The 22,105-nt window shown below is 39.2% G+C and overlaps 1 protein-coding gene across 2 annotated transcripts in view; it reads right to left on the bottom strand.

The window, feature by feature from the left end:
* Window positions 1–22,105, bottom strand: part of LOC148427864 (FERM and PDZ domain-containing protein 4-like) — a 37,909-nt gene that overhangs the window by 15,420 nt on the left and 384 nt on the right. The window contains exon 1 of one of the 2 annotated variants that reach the window (XM_088408355.1): window positions 20,257–20,418. The exons of the other annotated variant lie outside the window; for it this stretch is intronic. Coding sequence (XP_088264481.1) covers window positions 20,257–20,306 — 50 coding nt within the window. The 5' untranslated portion in view covers window positions 20,307–20,418. Of the gene's footprint in view, window positions 1–20,256; window positions 20,419–22,105 lie in introns of those variants that run through there. 2 annotated transcript variants of the gene reach the window in all.

Here is a 22,105-nt window from a genome sequence, read left to right as displayed (position 1 = left end):
CGGTTGTTGAAAGATGACTAATATTGCTTTTTTTGGTTCATGTTTGAAAGGATACAACTTAAGGTGTGCTTATATCATTTCTATTGATAATCATCTAATTTTTAGTCAGCACAGCAAATGGGGGTCGTGAAATGTTTTCTCTTTCGTGGGATTGGTTTTGCAAATCATAATTGAGAAGCACTTCTCTACCCTGAGTATACTGACTTGAAAAAGAATACAGGTGCCCAGAATGCAACTCTAATTTTTGTAAAAACAAAATAAAGGTCACGTGCTAAACAATTCTGAATAAATACATACATAAGTATTGGTAAAATATGTGAGTGTTGAATGTTTTTTGAATTTTTTCATAAAGCCAAGAAATTAGGCTCAATTAATTCTGACCATAATACTTAAAAATAATTGTTTACAATGTAGATTCTCTCTTAAAGCATTCTTTAGTTAGCTGAGTGCTTCTTGCCATAATATGGCTTTTAGTAGTTGTCCAGTAAGGCGGTCAGCTATATCTTAACCGGACTTCTGCGAAATACAATTGATGGTTCCTATCACGGAGGAAGAGAGGACCTAGGAGCACGCACAGACAGGTAGGTGCTAAAAAAATGTTAATTGCCTGGCGGGAAACTGCTGGTCAGCAGGATGCTGGCAAGACAGTCGCTACCAAGACAGTCGACACACCAACAGGTGTGTATGGTCAGCGAGCAGGCGGGTGGCGAGAGGCAGGCTAGGTTGGTACATGAGCAGATGAGTGAGGAGTAGGCAGGTGGGTGGTCGGAGGCAGGCTGGGTCGGTACACGTGCAGACTGGAGTAGTCATGATTGTGGCATGTTGGTGAGAGATGCAGGAAAGGTGGATCCAAAAGCAGGGTAACCGGGATGAGATGTGCTCACAAAAATGATTTATTGACATGGAAGGACTGAGCAGAAAGTGAAGGGATCCAAAAGTAAGTAAGTGGGTGGGGGAAGCTGATTGGCTGACACACGGGGCTGGAACAACAGATGGAACAACTTACGCAAAGGCAGGCGCGAGGGAAACCAAATAGGAACCCAATTCAAGAATTTAAAAAAAAAAAAAAAACACAACTTGAAAACACAAAAAAACTCCACAAACAGAAAAAACCACAACAGAAAAGGGCAACAGGCAGACGGGGCATCAGAGACAGGCTGGGTCTGTACATGTGCAGACAGGCAGGGTAGAATGTTGGAAAACTTGGCATAACGGAACAAGACAATCTGATGAGTTCTGTGGGAGAGAAACCATGTTATATACAGGGCAGGTAGTTAGTGACAGCTGTTGGTATTTGCTGCTGACTGGGAAGAGAGAGGTGAGAAAGTGTGGTGACACAGAAAAGGACCGGACTGGCTGTGACAGGTTCCAACCCCATTGATGAAGCAAAATATTCCAAGAGTTAACCTCTAGTGAAAACCATGTCTGGCGAGTACCTCTTGAAGCTCATCAAGAGAATGCCCACCGTGTGCCAAGCAGTAATCAGAGCAAAGCTGAAGACTGAAGAAACAAAGTGTAAGAATGTCTCCAGTTACAGTATTTCTTCTCTTTTTGTCAAGTGCCTAACTCCAAAGGTGTTCATTCATTGTTTTGGTGCCTTGGGTGCGTATTTACAATGTATCGCAATTCCCCACGTATAAGATGCACTTTTTCCCACAAAAGTGAAGGCCAAAAGAATGGGTGCATCCTATAAACGGTAAACGTTTGATGTTTTTTTTTTTTTTTTTTGACAACATTCAAGGAAGATTGGTCCGTCAGCCACACAGATTTGATGCACGGATGCACATTTTTATATTGGTCATATTCTTTCTGAACTGAGGAGGGGGACGTCAGTTGGCAGTTAGCATCAAGTGCCTGTTGCAGCTAACGGCACCTTGAGTCGGATGAGTTTATTACGGCATTATTGAATAAAAGAAGTGGGAAGACGGAACCAAAATCTGATTACATCCCTGTTCACACAAAAGAATATTATCAAAACCGAGAAGAAAAAGTTATGTCTCTAGCTGATTCAAATAAGAGTGCACGGTATTTATGGTATAATGAATTCTGACCGCCTAGCGAGGAAAAGGAACGATAAGTTCTTTATAATACGGAGTAATACTGGTTCTAAAACAGTCCTTTTTTCTGTCCTGCGGTATTTTTAAAAAGGGTGAAATTTAGAGTATACCCACTTCTCAAGGGACCACTACACCACTGGGTTTGTCCAATCCTTTGGACACTGTACAACCACACATCCATGAGCTGATCTAAAGAGTGACCGGAACATGCAAGCATAACAAATAAATTAACTGAGAGACAGTAAGAAAAACATTATTTACAAGTTAACTTAGCTGTTATATCATCTTTTTTAACCTAATTAGATTTTGGATTGCTTCGCGGCACTCTGAAATGATCTCAGTATGATTGATCGCTCATGTTTTTGCCTTCATAGCCTGCCATTAAAGATATCGATTATCTGTCTATCTTCCTGGCTGTCTGGTTGCTTTGTGAAGACAAATACAATGAGGAATTACAGTGATTGCCAAGTGCATGAAACACACCCAGCTCTTTTGTCCATTTTTACAGGTGATTTTGCATTTAAAACGCATAAACCGAGCAGGCAACATAAATTATTTTTGCTGTGTAATGGACATCCAACTTTTCAATCTGCTGTAATGAAATTCTTGAAGCATTGCATTAACTTTTTTTTCCAGGTTATGTCATACATTCATCTGTCGTCTTGGATGAAAATGCAGACTTGCAGATCAATATACCCATAAAAAATGCACTATTGTTATGACCCTGTGGGTCATATGTTGTTTTTGTGTATGTGTTCTCTCCTTGGTTTGCGTGTGCGTGTGTGTGTGTGTGTGTGTGTGTGTGTGTGTGTGTGTGAGTGTGCGAATGGGTTGAATGGGTCAATGGTGTGCAGGTGGTGTCCTCTCATTGGCTGGCAGACAGAACTCTGTCTCCTCCAGCCATCCCACCGCCAGGAAACGCCAGCATTTGCAGAAATCCTTTGTTGTGTGAAGCAGCGTTCCAACGAACTGTGATTTGTGTGATTTTGTGTGATTTGTCAGAGCAGAGGAAGATGCGGTTTTTTTGTTTGACCCTTTTTCTCCTGTTTTTGCATTTGTTAGGTAGCTAAGCCAATTGTCCTTTGTTTCCTTTTTATTTGGCGAGTTAGGATTAGGCTACAGTCCGAGTCAGAGTTTGAGTCCATACAGTCGAAGTGGAAGTCCAAGTCCTGATGAGAATATAAGTGAACGTGGAGGCAAAATAAATACTATTTTTACGACCTTAAAATTTGAAATGTAATGTTCAACACTTTTTAGATGGCGTGGAAGGCTTTGCTTTATTAAATTTATGTAAAAAAAAAAAAACAAACAATAAACATCATTCAACTGAAAACCTTTTAAGCTTGAAAAGACTGCAACCACGTTGATTCTTTTAAAATTAATATGACAAATATCTAGCTTGTCCAAATTGGAAGAGATTTTCCAACACAAAATATAAAGGCAGAAAACAGTAAAATAGGAGGCATGAAAATAAAGAGTGAATGTCAATAATAACAGGGTTCGCCCTCAATCTTTCAAGTCAGAAATTGTGCATTACCGCCATCCAAGTAGCATAAATTTGTGCATAACTGACACCCATTGAGATGCATAAATCTATATTGTATATATTTATAGAAAGGCAGATACACAAACAGACTCACATAGAAAGGCAGATACACAAACAGACTCACATAGAAAGGCAGATACACAAACAGAGCTGAATAATTGCGATGGATGGATGGATGGATGGATGGATGGATGGATGGATGGATGGATGGACGGATGGACGGATGGATGGATGGATGTTCATCCAATGAGGGAAAGTAGATTTCCTACAAGGGGAAGTAGATTTTCTTGCTCTCTAAATATCGGGTGTTGGCGTAATGTGTCAAATGGAAGCTTGATGGGGTCAATAAAAATACTTTGCATGTCAAATACTTTGTAAGTCAAATGCCGAGGAGTCAGAATCAAGTGCAAGGCAACAAAATACCATGTTGAGTCACGACAGCCCTGCAAAGGTTTGCATTCAAAGCACTATGCTAGTACAGGTAAATGGCAGTGGCGCATTATCTGTTAGGAATCGTTCTTGTTCTCCATCAACATCTTCTGGAGGGCCAGATATAATTGGCAGCTAGCAAATATTGGCCTGGGGGCCGCATGGTGCAGACCACTGGAGTAGACTATTTATATATACTGTTACTAGAACAGACAGACACAACGAGAATAGATCATGAAAAGATTTCCATATGAAAATGCATCAATTGCTTGGCAAAATAATGTTTGCGCGCTGAACGTTCATGATTATTTTACTAATTCTATTTTGCGTCTGGATACTAAATTATTAGTGAACAAGAGAGAGCTTTTTTCTCTTGTTCCTTTTAATGTTCATACTCACTTTTAGCCTTTCACCCGCCGATCTTGTTCTCCTACAATTTCATCATGTCTTCATGAATGATACAAAGCTGGACTGTATTAAAAGTTCCATTTGGGTGTTCCTGCTTTATATAGCTTTGCTACATGCCTACAACATGTTTTGGCTTTTAGTGGATGTAACACACACACAAAAAAAAAGCATGTGAGTATATTCCTGCCTATACTTAGTCTGCATGCACTCATAGAGAAGCACCAATTTTCTTGTTGGCTGCCTTGATTCATGCATGGTGAGCATCTTGTGAGAGGGGAAAATTTGAGTAAAAACCACAGAACAAGAGAAGCTATGCACTTGTTTTTTGTTCAGTTTACCGGAAACACATACTTCATAATTAAAACCTTGTTTTTCAGGCAAAAATGAGCATGAGTGTTGTGTAAAAACAAATCTTAACCGTCACCCTCATCACAACCACACTTGCAAATAAATTTGTTTGGTCAAAAAATACTTTTATTGGGGCACCATCAAATATTAAATTCCACTTAAGCTTCTGGAAATAGCAGACTAGTATTTCATCTTCTATTTACAGTCTGTCTGATTGTTGTGCAAGTGTGTTACTATTTTACGGCTGCACTGAATTTTTAAATCTTAAATCAACTCTGACTAACCAAAAGTGAAATATAGTGCAGCTCATTAGCAACAACCAAAGATGCACTTACATGGACACACCTCTATCATCATTTGATTAAATAGTCCGAGGTGGACTCGTTGTTAACCTCGTTATTAACCTCTTTTGATTTTCCTCAGGCCAAGGGGTCTCATACTTTTGTATAACTCTGACCACTCTCTTGAGGCAATGCTATCAATTACAAGCCAATGATAAAAAGCTCGTCCTCACACGCACATTACATTAGGCAAACGAGATTCTGCGCTGAGGCAAATGTTCAGCACCATGGACAGCTCCACACACACAGTTTTGTCAGTGAGGAGGCCAAGTTTCAGCCGTATGAATCATCAGGTCTCTGTTTTCCTAATACACAATGTACAGGTAATTGACAATGTAGCAATCCAAGCATGCATCCCTCCTCTATGACTGCAATGTAAAATCAACAAAAATATGTGAAAAGCTATACAATGTCTTTTAAGGAGGCTGGCAACCTTTGGATGATCAATTTCTGATGGTGTGCGGCTTGGTTTGAAAGCATGCCGCCTGTAAGTTTTTATAATGAGTCGAACCGCAGGATCAGCATGGGCGATGAAAGGGCAACATTAAGCAAAGATCAATCATTTGCAGAGCCCTCACAATCCAGTGGGAGGTTCTGCTTAATTACTGTATGTGGATGGATATCTTTATGCAGGATAGCTGCATGAACCCACCCCAGCTGACTTTCAGCTAGAAGCATGCTACATGCTGAACAATCACAAAACGTGTTGAGAATAAACGATAGGTCACACTTACTGAACATCCCTATTTGAGGACATTTTAGAACCTAATATGTAAGTTTGTAAATGGTAAATTGACGTGCGCTTTTAAGGTGCAAAGCTCTAAGCTCTTTCCACCGACTACTTATTTACCTATAGATGGTGCAACATCGGGAGTAACTGGGGGTTCAGTGTGTTGCTCAAGGACACTTTGACATGTTCACAAAGATTGGGGGTCAGTTGGGATGCGAGCACTCTACCAATAAGCCACGGAGCCTACAACTTGCAGGTTGTAGGTTTCTGGAGGAAGGAGCTCATGCCTGTTGCAAGTTTCACCACCAGTTTACTTGCCGGGTGACTGGCTGCACTCCTGCCCTGTGATATCATGGTAGTTAGCGTGACCAGTGTGTCATTTGGAATGTTTCAGGGACAGGGGAGTGTGTATGTGTGCACCCATCAGCTGCTCCGAGCATGCCGACAAATGTGTGAGTCACAGGTTGTGTAAATTTGTACAGAGGGTTGTTTGTATTGGAGTAAAACAAATGCAACACCAATCTGACAACAATGTTGCTGTCGGATAAAAATACTTCAACACACAAACACAGGCAAATTGGTCAAGCTTACATATGCATATGTGCACAATTGCACATGATTGATGTACTGTGTGCAGGTTTATGGATGAATGCATGCTACGCCTCGGTATTCTGCGGGGTTATTTAGAGCAGAACTGCTCAACAACAAGACTTGTGGCATATGTTTGCATCAGATATATAACTCTATATCCTGTCTGTCAGTTATCATTAGATGAAACAAATAACGTTTTATGTAGTGCAGGATTTACCCCACTTTAAATCAGCCGTATATTTCTGAATAAAACTGAACTTTGATGGTACACCTTTGCAGTCAAGGCTGGTAAACTTACAACCACGTTTAATTATGGAAATGAGAAAATTTGAGCAATGTTTTCCCCCGACTGGCAAGACTGATCAATTTGTTACGGTTTCAAGTATAGGAGACTTGATAAAAGATGTGCAGGAATTTTTCTCACTTTCTTGAATTCTGCCAAACTACTGAATGAAGTAAAACTTTGCTCAAGTAATCAATTATTGAGTATGCACTTACTTAAGTAGCGTTAACAGTTCCATTGCATGAACTCCTGCAACATCTTTTCATGCTGGTCATAGCAAAATCCATCTAAAATTTTAATGCGGTTTCAGAATACTGATTCGGGGACTTAAAAACCTTTCTATTTGCTCTTTTTCGCAGAGCAAATAGAAACTAAGCTGCACATGCATGCACACGACAGAACATTGACCGCTAGAACAATGAAGACAACCAAAGCCATTTTTTAAAGTAATGGTGCATCTGGAATAATTGTTAAAAAATGTTTTAGGGAAAACATGCACCTGGAAATATGTTCAAGGGTAATAGCTGAATCCCAGAAAGCAAAGCATATTCATGGTATACAGTATTGTAATATTTTACATGCAGAAAAAAAAATGAATCAGCCATGCCAATCATATTCACTTTGGAAGATTATCACATTTCAAATCGAGACAACTGCGCATCCTTTACTACCGAGTGACAAAATGCATTTGTATTATGCATTTCAAGATGTATGGACAACGATTTGTTTCCCACAAGAATTCTTCATCAAATTCAAGTTACGTCAGCTGACTTTCTCCAAAATGGAATAAAAAACAGCAAAGGAGAAATTGTATACAATGCTTGACCTGATTCATATTGCCTGCTCTTTTCATTAAACAATTGACGTCCGTTACTTTGGTGGTGCAAATGAGAATTAATGTTGAGACCTAAGGGGCTATGGCTTACTCCATTTTGGGAATTACATGAAATTCGCTGCTTGGATAGTCCAGACTATAGACCTCTACACTGAGAGAGGTTGCAGCATACAGAGAGTACAAACCAGGGGGGAATCTGGCACACGTTACACTAATCTTATATTCCATGCACAAACAAGGCCTGGCGGGCTGGCTCTGCTGCAGAATGTCAACATGCTACAGTCGAACTTCCACAGAAAATTGCACCATGATCATCTGGCTTTCAATGGTAGGGTTCATGATTTGACAATGGATCCAAAAGCAATGACAACCTAAGAGAGGAAGACCCCACTACAGTATTGCTTGCAATCCTTGACGATCACTTGCGTCATATGCCTCGGCAATTTTGCATAACAATAAAATGCTAGAACTAATTTCTATGCCCCAAAATTCAATTTTTGATTTTTTTATGATTTTTCCTATTTTTATAAGAAAAGAAAACATGAGAGAAAATTCAAAACAAGTTTGCTTTTATTTGAGCTAGCTTTTGACATACTTAACTTTCTCTTAGAATTCAAGTGCAAAATGTCTGCCATCTGTGAAAGACCTCTGTAAAAAAAAAAAAAAATAGCATTGTAGAACGTTGTATGAGAGATTGATCAAGTGAAAACAAAACGTTTTTTCAATATTCTTAGATAAACATTGCGAATTGAATGAGGATACAAACAAAACGGTGATTATGAGGGCATTCTATTCTATGCGAGACCTGAGGTGTGTGCTTGTTACATATTCTCTTTTTTTAAAATACATTCTCAACAAGGAAGAGCAGCCTGTTCCCTGCCTTTGGCTTGAGGCATGACCTTGCGCTGTAAGCACACAGGTGGCCGAGAGATCGTGGAAGACGAAAGAAAACTTTGGAATCCTCTTGCCTTTGTAATGAATTGAAATTTAAAGTGCAAACTCTGCTTTTTAATCATATATGGTAAGCTCCTTGTTACTTGCTCTTAGATGGACAGCCGAGGAACTGCTCACCGTGATCCCCACTAGTACGTACAGCTAAGACACGGAAAAAGAAGGCATACCAGTACATCTATTGTATAGGGTTTAATTATTTAAGATTTATGTAAATATGTTTACTGTAGTAGTAGTTTGACTTCTAAGAAGTGCCAGTGGCAAGTGCATTTATAGATCAACTCATCTATCTGGCATGCATTAAACCTTCACGACATGGGCAAAAAAAAAAAAAATAAATAAAATGAAATATATATACAGTATATATATATATATATATATATATATATATATATATATATATATATATATATATATATATATATATATATATACTTTAGAGGTGAGTAAGTATATACTGTATCTTCATGAGATTTTCAATGTCATGCCATTGTCATTTTCTCTTTTCCTCAATAATGCGCAATGGAAGCTATCCCAGCTGTCAAAATGTTGTAGGCAGGGAACGCTGTACTGGATCATATTGCAATGGAGAATTGGAGATATGTCACTAGTCTTATTTGATCAATTGTGTCACTGGCAATCTTAAAACATACACTTTTGAGTGTATCAAGTGCATAAATCGATTAAAATCAAATTATTGTAAAATAAATGTGTTATGTTTTGGGTGGTATTTGATGTGTGTGGGTTGTTATCAGGGTTTTCTGTTCATTTCTGTTCTGGGCTTTTGTTGGTTTTCATTTGCCTTTTCACATTGTGGGTTATTTGGGTTTATGTTCTTGTGCTTGGTTAGTCCAAAGTTCCGTTTTGTGTGAGTTATAATTAGTCATTAGTGTTATCATTTCCCTTAATGTCTTGTTGGTGCCATTGTGTCCTTGTGTTCTTGAGAACCTGCTTCCCATGTGTCTGCCAATCAGCTCCCTGCTCCAATTGTTTCCTTCCCATGTGTTCCTTGTCTCGTCAGTTTTGAGTGCACAGTATTTTTAGTTTTCTGTTTCCTTTCAGGGTCATTGATGATGTGTTGCTGTTTCTGTAGTCATTTTTGTTGTTTTCCTGACAGTTTTTCCGAGTCCGGTTTCCCAGTTGTTTTTTTTAGGATATGATTCCTGGTTTTTGAGTTGTTGTTTTTTTGGTTAGGTTTGTTGACTGTTAATTTTGCCCTTCCTCGTGTTATTATTTTTTTATTTTTATTTTTTTTTTTTAGCAAAACCTACCTCCCAGCTTTCCTGCATTCTGATCCACAACCCCCACACCTACGACGAGACCTGAAAATGGTGACCAGAGCCCGATAACTATAAATACACACCCTGACAATGACATATAATTAAATGAACTGCAAGTATCTTGAGCCCAAGACTGTCATAGAGCTACTTGTTCCTCTTACTTGTTGTCCTTGATCAAGTTTTTCTCAACATTGGGACAGTTTCTTCTGAGACGTAATTAGTGTATGAAAAATTTGCTATGGAATAATGACTTTTGGCCACAAATCCAAAAACACACTTACCCAGAGGACTTTTGCACTTTAGAGAAACCAAACATATCCTCGTGTCCTTGCTACCAAAATTAAACGCTCCATATTCTTTCAACCTGGTTCCATGTCAATAGTCAAAAAACGCCTTTGGGAACATCAAGACGTCTTGAAAACATCTTGGACAAACTCAAAAGATGGATAATGCGGAATTAGTCCTCCAGTGCACTGAAAATCCAGTCTCGCAATCTTGTGTGACTTCTTTAGTGAGGAAAGACAGCCCCGTCTTGCTGAGCCATGCTGCATCTCACCTTGCATAGTTGGGCTGCAGTGAGCCTGTGTGAGTGCACTCCATCTGAGGGTATGGGGAGAGGTGCAGCACGTGGTGAGGAGGGAATACATTAGAGTGGACGAGGGATGGGGCAGAGCAAAGAGGGAGGAAGGGAGGGCCAGAAGGAGGCAGTACACAACGTTGAATGCATGATGGATACTAGTTGGCTCAGGCTTTTCTTAGCAGCTATGCTGAGCTACAAGACTCTTTTGGAGGCCAAAGAGGGAAACAAGGCTGTGAGATGAAGGAATGAGCATGAAAAATGGTCGGCATGAACGATTGGGGGTAAATGAAACTGCATCAAACACTTGGATAAGACAACAACCCAATTGCGGGAGTGATGGGAAGAGTGGTGATCGGCTGAATAATAGCTGACTGGCTTTTTTTTCTCCACTGTAGCTTGTAAGTCATCACGTGACTAAAGCAAGTAATCATACTGTCTTTAAATATGCATTCACAGCCAGGTTAAAAAAATGGGATTGCAGCTTTTAAATGCTTCAAAATACTGCATTTATGCAAGATAATGCTGGTTTCATCAATTCCACAAATTAATGGAAGGGTGGAACTGCTGATATCGAGTAAACATTTTTGACTGACATCCGTTGTTTTAATGTGTTTGCAAATGCATTCAGACATACTAAAAGGCTATATGGCTTGATTGGGCCAAAGCTATGATAGAGATAATGAAATAGTTTGGTTGGCAATATATTGTGCGAGTTTCCAAGCTATGGCTGACAGACCAATGGGGGTGCAGAAACACCATCAATGAGCATCCATTGCATTATAGACCAATGCTGCTTGCACCTGAACGCATGCCAGAAAGTGTTAGTTAGTGGCTAGTTAGTTGCTCCCAGTCAAACACAGAACCTCTTACAATGTGTTATTCAAGCTAAATATGCCAGTCCTTGGGACCCCTCACTGACCATTGTTCTGCTTTGACCCTCTATCGTTAAACAATTGCCATTCTATGCTTTTAAAAAGACAGTTTTGCGTTGGTCGATGACTGGCTATTAAGCGTGTTTGAGTACCCAAAAAAGAGCCATTTAAGTTTGATGTATTAGTATAGAAATATATATATTTTTTTAAAAAAGGGATAAAAGAAAAACTCCACATCCCAAAATAAATCAACTTGTTTGTATTTTCAAATGTAAGAATCAATTGTTTGAGTACATTCTTGTGTGGCAATGCAAATCACCAGAAGCTGAACAGCATTAAACCCAGAAATTGATTAAGATGCTTTGTGATCACATCACTAGTCTTGTCACAGCTGTTTCCATCTGTGTATTTCACACAAATGATGCATGACCTGGAGAGAAACAACAGTAGTATGTGCTATTCCCATATGCCGCAGAGATACATTTTGCTATCAAATCTAGTGGCTGTTAACAATAACAATAAAACAATAATGATACATAAATGAAGCCAACCGTTCTGTCAAATAGCTCACCACAAAAGCAATCTACAATATGCATAAAGTATAGAACAATAAATTAACACTCCGTCAATCAATACTTTTTAGTTTGAATGTCTGAGGGGAAAATAACATTTTGCTGCATAATTTTGCTTAAATCAATCACAATATGGGTACAAGTAAATCCCAGGGAATATGGAATGTTCAGTGTTGTTTTTCTGTTGATGTTTTGAAAAATAACTTTATGAAATACTTCACATTTAACAAAGAGGATCTTCATTTTTTGTTTTTTGAAGGGAAATCTTTTTCTTATTTTTGATTGAGGCATTATTGCCATCATGAGTGCAGGTATCCATAATGCTGTTGCTCATGAGTATACGCTTCCTATGATATGACCTGCATTCCACTTCTTCAGAGGCGGGAATCCTTTCAACTCCTAAATGAGTTCACAAGTCTTGACAATGGAGCATTAATGTGCTGAGCAAAAATAGAAGATAACCTTAGCCCTGGGGACATTTACCATGTGCTGATAAAAGGCATGATTTGTGTCTTACTTCTGGAGTATGAAGCAGGTCACCATCAGGCCTAGAGAAATGGTTCTTTCACAACCCCTGTCCTTTGTGTAGGCTCACACAAATAATATATATGTTCATTGCATTGAACACGAAAAGACTGTTTCCTTTCGTTACTTCCCGTTGGGCCTCTCATGATAAGGATTTTGGAGCTGATCACATATAATATATAATAAACAGAATTGAAGTGTTAATTGTAGTTTAATTGACCAAAAAACATCTTTGATTACGGAATTAAAAAACTTCTGTCTTGCGTATCCTGGCCAAGAGCCAATCAGAGAAAGAATGCACATTTGTTCTGCATTCATCGGTTACCTAAATGCATCTCAGAATACGCTTATCAGCAAGAAACCTGAAACTACGACTAAGAAAGGGAACAACCACAAATAAATCTCTGGTAAAGTCAGCTGTTTTATCGTTGTGAATGACAAGAAGTGAATTGAACCAACCCAGTTTATTCACTCCACTGAACATATTGTATTTCTCCACTGCTTTGTGGTACAGTAAAGGTGAACATTGTCACATTGACTGCCGGTTGATGCACTTTTTACTGAAAAAATACAGCAATATAGCAGATAAAGAGTTTAATCATATTTCAATAAGCAAAAAAAGGGGCGTGACGGGCTGACGGACATCTGACGTGATGTTTATCCAGACGATTACAACAAATGCAATTCCGACATTTTTTAATTCACCATTTTTTTCAAGATTCCCATCAGTCGTCGGTCCGTCGGCAAAACAGGCGTCTGTCAGCGACGGACTAACGGACAGTCTGACAAAGTGCCCACCTCTTGTTATCCTTGCATTCCTGGACATCCTTGCATAGGAGATGTAAATCTCAATGGATCCGTCCTGATTAAATAAAGATTTCAAGGGAAAAAAAAAATGGGCAAAATCGAGGCTGTACTTTGCATGCGATTTGAATCAACTCTGAACACTCGTTTGTTTCCTGTGAGGTAAAGATTAAAGTGAGTAGTCAATCTAATTGAATGTTTATATTTGGTATTGGATGATTAGAAAGTGATCTGTTGCTATATTTTCATCAATGTACCTAATGGGCTGGATAGCAAGACCATCAGTTTCTTTACAAAGATTGCTGTACCATCCCTTAATTTGGCTGATTTAATGCAGTGATACCTATTACAATGAGAACAGATGGCTGTGGTGGAGTGTGGACTGACATTGCATGAATCATATTACAGCCGAAGGTCACAATATTAGCGCAAGCAAGGTGGGAGAGAGTGCCGTGCATTGATATTGTGAGGTATTCAAGCCCTTGGTGATGGTTGACGCATGCACAAAATTAACCTTCTTCAGCACACATATCTCTACTGTATGCTGTCGCCTTTGGAATCGCAAGGTGGTGCGGGCCAAAATAATCAGTAGCATAACAGGTGCAAGCCAGAAAAAAATCAGTAGCATAATAGTATCATGTTCAGCGATTCATATCACACGCAGTTCAACAGAACAGTGGTTATGCTATTGAAGTCAAAGAATCCATTTATACCGTATATGGGCTCCTGCTCATAGCAAACATGCCGCGTATTTTTCACAAACTTAATTTTTTTTATATATTGTTTTTAATAGTAGAGGTCTGCGGTTGTATTTAAAGACCCGTTCGTTGTTATGGCTCTCTTAATGATCTTGGGTAGTTGAGTACCTGAGAAAAAGAATCCACAGTTCCCCATTATCTGTCCCAAAACTATTTTCAATTTTAATCGAATGATGACTATCTGAAATTTCAAGCCTGTCCTTAAACTAGCATGCACCGTTCCATTTTGGAAGACTGTGCTTTCAATTCCTACTCACACTGAGTTAATAGCCCGTGACAGAAAGTCAAAGCTAATGAGTAGGTAGATATTGACACAATATGGACTGACTGAGAGACACGTCCCAGATGTTGGTAGAGTACAAACGGTTATTGGCTTTTGAAACAATCACTGCATGTAACCCATGGGACTTCCCAGAAAAGGCTGACAAATTCTCATCTCCTTGCTGCGTCAGCAGTATCCTACAACGACGACCGAGGTAAGATGACAGAATTGAAACGGTGTCCAAAACCTTCGCTTGGTATTGTAGCATGCAACACCATTACAGCAGAAACGTTACATGCCACCTTTTTGTGCACGCACACACACACACACACACACACACACACACACACACACGCACGCACACACACACACACGCACACACGCACACACACACACACATTTTTACAGCTATACTTGTGAGGACATCCTTTGACAGACTGCATTTCCTACCGTGGTTACTCCTCTAACAATGAGATCTGAGAATTTCTTTGGGGCACTGTTTATATTCCAACCAGCAATCGCTCCCTTTTCAACATGGCCTAATCTGATTGGGTGAGGAAGGAAGGGGGGCTGGAAACAAGGCAGGGTGTGAGAATGGAACAGGCATGCATGTGAGAGAGGCTTGAGAGTGAGCGATAAAGGTCAGGGTGAAAACATGAACACAGAAAGGAAATTTGTATTCAAAGAGGATACAAGGTGAAGAGAGAAAGCTGTTGGAATTTTGTACTCCATCTATAATCCAGAAGACCTACCTGTTTAATGCATTTTTTCACTAATATATATATATATATATATATATATATATATATATATATATATATATATATATATATATATATATATATATATACTATTTCATACCTATCATGGATGAGATAGTCTGAACACGATTTCAATTCATTCTTATCAGATCTTTTCAGCTCAGTACCCCTTAATCAGTGCAAAGCGTTTTTGGGTTAAAAACAAAACCAAAAAAAAAAAATTAAAACATGGCATCAGTGTCTGATTTATTAAACTTTAGACCCTTACTTTCTTCATTTGTGTTGGTCCACAAAAAAATAATCCAACTACAGTGACCTCTTTTGGATCATAGAAGAAATCAGTTACCAAAAGTAATGACTTTTTCCACAAAAAAAAATATCAATCTAAAGTGTCAGACCTGTTCTCAAAAGAAATAATTATAAATAAATATTTGTTCACAGAAAAATACTACACATAAAGCGTCCTGTTTTGAGATTACAGTTGAGATCTCTTCGAAAAAAAGGAATCATTAACTTCATTAGTAATAAATATTTGTCCCCCTAAAATAATCAACATACAGATTCAGACTTGTTTTCAAAAAGAAATATTTATGAATAAATATGTGTCCAAAGAAAAATATTCAACTCAAAGCGTCCTCTTTTAGTATCATAGTAGAAATGTGTTCCCAAAAATTAATTTCACAGGTAACGAGAGGTGGCACGTGACAAGTTGGGTCGAACCATTCTAGTATGGGGGAGGATCTGCGTTTTTACAATCATGAAATTGAATAACCAACATAACATTTGTTTAATGAATGAATATGTATATATAATTTAATAGTTATTTTGAAATTATTTTTTGCATGTTTGTTTGTTTTATTTACCCCCTGAAGTACCCCGAAGGGTACAAGTACCCCCATTTGAGAACCACTGCATATGAGCATTGGCTATTTTTTTAAGCAAAATCTAAAAATACATTTGGACATCATTGGCCAAGTTGTGGTGTTTTGGTGCGGAGTGAGGCACTTAAGTAATCTTACCTCACATCTGCAACTTTGGATTTGTTGCGTATTTGATCTACATGTGAGTATTACTGAGAGAAATAGCAGTAGTGTTTCTATTTCAAGAATTTATTATTTGTAGACTTGGCTGGTAACCAGTTCGGGGTGTCCCCCGGATCAGCTTACTGCTTCTCTGCTTTTCCTCACACCTTTTCCTGTCAGCTTGCAAAATACCCATCCAAATCCTTCAACAACTCTTAACCTGCATGCAAAGACGACTAAGTAACCGGTTCATTATACAGTTACTGTACTTCTTTTTCAAGCCCCTCATCAGGCAAACACGCATGCATAACAACCGGGTAGAAATCCATTATGCAAATTCGAAGACTGTGTGTGACTATATATTCTAATCCATTCTGCCTCTAAATTCAGAGCACTTGAAATAAAGGCTAAACTCTCCTTTGCTATAAATTGCATGACAACACTAGGGCACTGGAGTAAATTGAGTCATAAGCATCTCTGAAAGCATTTGAATATGAAAAAAGCCACATCTCGTAAACCTTGAATAGCACATGGCATTTTAAGTTTCAAACCTCAAAAGTAAATGTAACAGATCTCCAAGTGTGTGTCAAATCTGCATTTAAGCCCTTTATCAGTTGTCTGATGCTTGTTTGATGTATAAAGAACATGTGTGAAACCAAGCACTGGATTGCATATCCTCATTTGCTGCTAACACCATTTTTTTTCTTCCCAACAAAATCTTTTCAAGACAGTTTTGTTTGTGTTCAAACTTGTTTTGCCCTCTGAGGTACTAATTACTTTCCGCTTTTAGCCTGCAGGCACACTACAACACTATTGAACACACAAACACGATGGCACCCTGTCGATAAAACGTGTCATTTCACACATCCTGCACACTCGGAGGGTAGTTTGATGTGAGGACAGGTTATTGATTCAACGGTCTTGCTGGTCATTAGTGGAATCAGCTTTTTCAGGAACAGTCCATACATAAGCACCACTGAATTTATAACTTGGGCGTATCTAAGATCTACTGTCTGTAAATTGTAAACGCTGCAAATAGTCTAAAGTATGGATACGGACCGTATGTAAGACATTCTTTTTTAAATATGTGGCTATATTTTTTTTAACAGGACCCCCACTGAAAATCTGTTTGTTTTCCAAACAGATGCAATTTAAAAAGAGGGTTGTACAGTATAATCCCAAATACAAGTACGGTATATTGAGGAGTTTGTATATTCTCCAAATGCCAACTAATTACTTTATAACTCAATTGACCTATAGGCGTTCTTGAGCCTGAACTCAAGATTCAAGAGATTCAAGGTTTTCATTGCCATATGCATAGTGAAAGGATTTATATAATTGTATACGTGATAATGAAGCTTTATTAATTTTCTCTGGAGCTATTCTAAAGTAATATAGATTGGTAGTTTCTTCTTCACTCTTGACTTGTATTAAGATCAGTTGCCCATTGTGGTCTGGTCACCCCCCCAGGGGGCCCTCCTGCAGTTACAGACGCCATAGCACCTAGAAGTTATGAAAAATGGCTCCACTGTGCATTGTTCCATTCTCAACCTCGAATACACATTTCAGTCAACTGACGCCCACAGGTCTCGGACTGTGGGGACCTCCAATGTATCTCCGAGAGTATTCGCCAAGGTACTGAGGTGGCTAGATTCAAACCCTCCAACCGAAAGGGGGCAGCAGCGGACTGGAAACAACATGCTGACCTGGCCATGGGACCACCTCTTTTGGTGGACCGGCGAATACAAAGATGGGGCCGGAAGACAAACCGGCATTATTCTGGCCGTGACACGGGAATGATCCAGAGATCTCTGTTTTGGATAATTGGCTTGTAAACTGCAGTAGACAATTTGGTAATAATAAATCTACGGAGTGCTGTTGACGCAATGAACGTGTGCATGTGTGCTTATCCCGGCTCACACCCGAACACACAGGAATCTTTCACAAAGGTATGTAAACAATACAGTATTATTCAACCGGGTCCGCAATCAAAAACTAAGATTAAATGTGAAAGATCCAACAATAGTAATACCACACAATGAAATTCTTATTCTCTTCACTTCCCCAAGCAGACCACATTCCGTAATCGAGCCAATAATAAAGCAGGCAATAAAACAAAAACATAAAAAAGCAGTATTAGCGCAACAATTGACCTGTCTTTGGACAAACATTATGCAGTACAGTGGGAAAGAGGTCACAATATATAATCAGAGAGAAATATCTTCAGAACAGCTACAACTAATATAGCCTACGTGATTTGCAATATAAATGTTCAAAAATGACTCAGCAGCAGCAGATGCTGAGTTAACATTCAAATATTTGGAGTAATGATATCACCAGATAGGCACAACAGAAGGCACCAAGATTGAAAAACAAGCAGTGCCCTGCCCTGCGTTCAGCTTCAGTGCATCAGTCAGACCAATTTCATTTCTCTGCTTTCTGGGCCACATGTTTCCTGGCCAATGACCTCTCGCCCAACCGCTGTAATCCTTCGACAATGATGCAGCAATCTGGCACCTTGTCAATCTTACAGACCACCAATGACCAGCAGTCAAGTAGAAGCTCCAGTTTGTTTATTCATTTACTTAACAGCCAACAAATGGCTGGATTCAGAAAATGACAGGGAACACAAACAGCAAACAATCCAATTTTAATTTCATTTAGAGGTGCGAGGCTGGATGAATCGTTATTTACCATCTTTGTCAGATGCAGGCTATTAGTGATGAGAACTCTGCAAAGTATTACGGTATTTAACAGTTATTACAATGATGACGACTCAAACTAATGTTTTTGCCACTGCTTTCCTAATTTATTTAAGTTGTAATGTTTTCTTTTGAGAAAAGCACGTTTTGGCATGTTCATCTTTCAGTAGTCAACAGCAACCGATAGCTATCTTAGAAAAAAGATCATGATTCAAAACTTCCAGAAAGTGTTGAATGGCCACTGGAGAGCAAATTACTACATCAAAAAAGGGCATCATCTGGGAGTCAAACATTGTAAAGAGTACCTCCGGAGCATGGAAGGTAACATTTTCAGTATATGGTTCATCAGATAAAATGACATCCAAATTGTATTTTGGTTACACGGGCTTTACTGGAGCAAGCATATAAGAGCCTACAGAGACTTTCTGTTAGAGACGCCATAACGGCAGCCATATTTGTTTCCTTTGTCCCCTGGAGACTGAGCTTTTCAAAAGTTGTATCCTTTTTTTTTTTTTTTTTTTTTTTTTACTTTTATTCAACTCACAATTTTCTAACCTTTTATCATTTAAACAGAACATTGAACGTCGTCATGACACAGTTGTCTTTAATGTATGAATCGAAACATTGAATTGAAAGTGAACCCAGAATTGAAGATGAATTAAATTTGGTTTATTTGTCGATGGTCGGATGACATGGTGGTCTGCCATAAGGCGATGAAGAACAAGTACAGTATGCTACATAATAAACAGCTGCGTTATTCCACACGATGGTACGTGCGTCTGACTTCTGCTCGATGTCGTGCTAAAGGGTCACATCATGAAGCTTTTGACTTTTATTGGTTGTGTTGTCCGTCCTCAATCCGTAGACAGGGGAAACGAAGGAAGTCCTCCTTCCATGCCACATACTACTTAGTGTAGTACTTCATTCTTACTGTATTCACTCCACATAAACAATGTGCACATGACCAATTAATATGCTAATTTATTCACGTGTCGCTGACATTCTTTCTGTGAGTGTGTGTGTGCCGGGGGAGCGGACAGCAAGAAATGAGAATCACTGCATGAAATGGGTAAGTATAGTTGTCAAATGGTATTTCAAGTGTAAACTCTCCAGAGTTATCATGTTTGATCATATACAGATCTGACTTAAATTCAACGTGCAGGCCGCTGCTAATGTGACCGCAGCTGCACGAGATTTCAAGGGAAAGGGGTAACTGTTCACTTCCTGTACAATGTATAAGGTTTAGTCATGTAAGACTTAAGTAAATATGTGTTCTGCAGTAAGTATGAAAACATATACAGCACATCCATAGATAGATAGATAGATAGATAGATAGATAGATAGAGAGAGAGAGAGAGAGAGAGAGAGAGAGAGAGAGAGAGAGAGAGAGAGTATTGGAGTAGCAGCTTGCAAAACTTCAAGCAATTATAACTGAACTAAAAATTTACTGACCACCCTTCTCCACTTTCCCAAAGTCAACATACTTAAAACTGTACATGTAAACAATTTCAGAGCAAATTTGCAACAAGAGCCTATCATTGTGGAAAGATAATGCGGAGTCTTTCATCAGGTGACTCCAAACAAAAGGTTTTCACTTACTTTGAAGAGTTTAACCCGCCAAGTTCATCTTCATCATCACACGGTTCCATCTTCTTAAGTGAATGATCAGACCAAGAATAATTCAAGCCCTGTGCTCGCCACAACCAAGAGTCAAACAGCCTGAGGAAGATAGCTTCTGCTGCGCCTGGGTCCAACTTCCACTTCCTTTGAATTCCTCAATTCACTGTCCTGTATTTCTGTTTCCTTTTTTTTCTTTTACTGCTGACTTGGTGCCAAATGTTCCAGCTTAGCAGTTCTACACAGCACCGCTGGTGATGATGATTTAGCCTGCATCTGGGCCAGTGAGGATAAACTTCATTCACATTCACACATACACTGACAGACACGCTTATACAGACCCACACACAACTCTGCTGCGAAGGCAAAGCATCTCATCCACTGAGAGTTCGTGACACAACTAGACGTGACATATGCTGTGGCTCGCTAATGGGTCGCGTGGACACAAAAGGCTTTGGATCAATACGCAATATTGAACTGTGGCATTATGCTTACAGTACACATTTAAATGCAAATCTTTTAAAATTAAATACTACAAGTACACTCAATTTAGAAATAATGCTGAACAATATCAGAATCAATTTGTGGTTTTTATTTATCATTCCATTTCCACTTCATGTTGATGGGGAAGTGGGGGCAGCCAGCATGTCCCGGGCTGGAGACCTCCTCACAGCGATATATGCCAGGAACACCTCATCGGTGAGGCATTGAGGAGGCATGCTGGAGCCAACTTATCTCAATACAGAGCGGCTTGACTTTGAACCCATTCATGAAGCGGGCTTCTCACGTTATCTCTTGCGAAGAGGAGGAAACTCATTACAACCACTTGCATCTTGTCCTTTCTGTCATAACTTATAGCTTCGTGACTAATGGTGACTGTTGAGACAGAGCTCGATGAGTAAGTGGGGAGCTTCGCTTTTCAGCTCAGCTCCTTCTTCACCATTACAGACCAATACAGAGTTTGCGTCACTGCCAACGCTGCACTCATGCACCTGTTGCTGTCCCGCTCGACTCGTCCCTCACATGTGAGCAGAGTCCCAACATGTGTATACTCCTCTACGTTAGAAGGATCTCATTCCCCTTGGGAGAGGACACTCCACCCTTTTCCGACTGAGTAGCAGTCTCGGGTTTGGAGGAGCTGAATTTCATCCCAACTGCACTCAACTGCAAACCACTGTTTTGATGAAGTCAAAAGCAACACAACATCTTCAAAAAGCAGAGGCGTAATAGTGTGGTCACCAAACCTGACCCCTTAACTACTGTACAAAACTTGCAAAAGAGCCATAAAGCTTGCTTCACCAAACCGGATCCCTTGGCCTTGGCTATGTCACAAAGTTCCGTACATAAACATTGTGAACAAGGAAAATGACAAAGGGTAGCTTTGACAGTGTCCAACTCTCACGCTTAAGTATTATGACTATTTGGACCAAACTCTTGACACTGGTTGTGCGGAGACAGAAGAGTTTGTACTAGGGCATCCAGTACTCCAATATTGCGAGTGATATACGTAGACAATGGATTACTTATCAAAAAGATGGATGCTAGTCCATCTGTCAGATTAATGGTATTCTGTGTCTTTGAAAACAATTTCCTGCATAAAGACATGCAGCAAATTTGTCATTTTCTTATGAAGGCTGTATGCACTCCACTGCACACAAACGCAGTGTTCCAGCAAAAAATCCATGAAAGAAATAAAAGACAATAGTTTCCAGGGGCAAGAGTTCAGAATGTCACCATCTTATGAAAATAAATCTATAAATAATGAGTGGATGAATCCACTCCACTTGAGGAATAGTATAGCACAAAATAATGTAATAAAAACATTTATACA

The sequence above is a fragment of the Hippichthys cyanospilos genome, chromosome 2 (genome assembly GCF_059441005.1).
Source record: "Hippichthys cyanospilos isolate Australia breed blue-spotted pipefish chromosome 2, RoL_Hcya_1.0, whole genome shotgun sequence".
In the NCBI taxonomy this organism is placed as follows: domain Eukaryota; kingdom Metazoa; phylum Chordata; class Actinopteri; order Syngnathiformes; family Syngnathidae; genus Hippichthys; species Hippichthys cyanospilos.
Note: the sequence above shows the minus strand (reverse complement) of the source record. Positions and strands in the feature narration are given on the sequence as shown.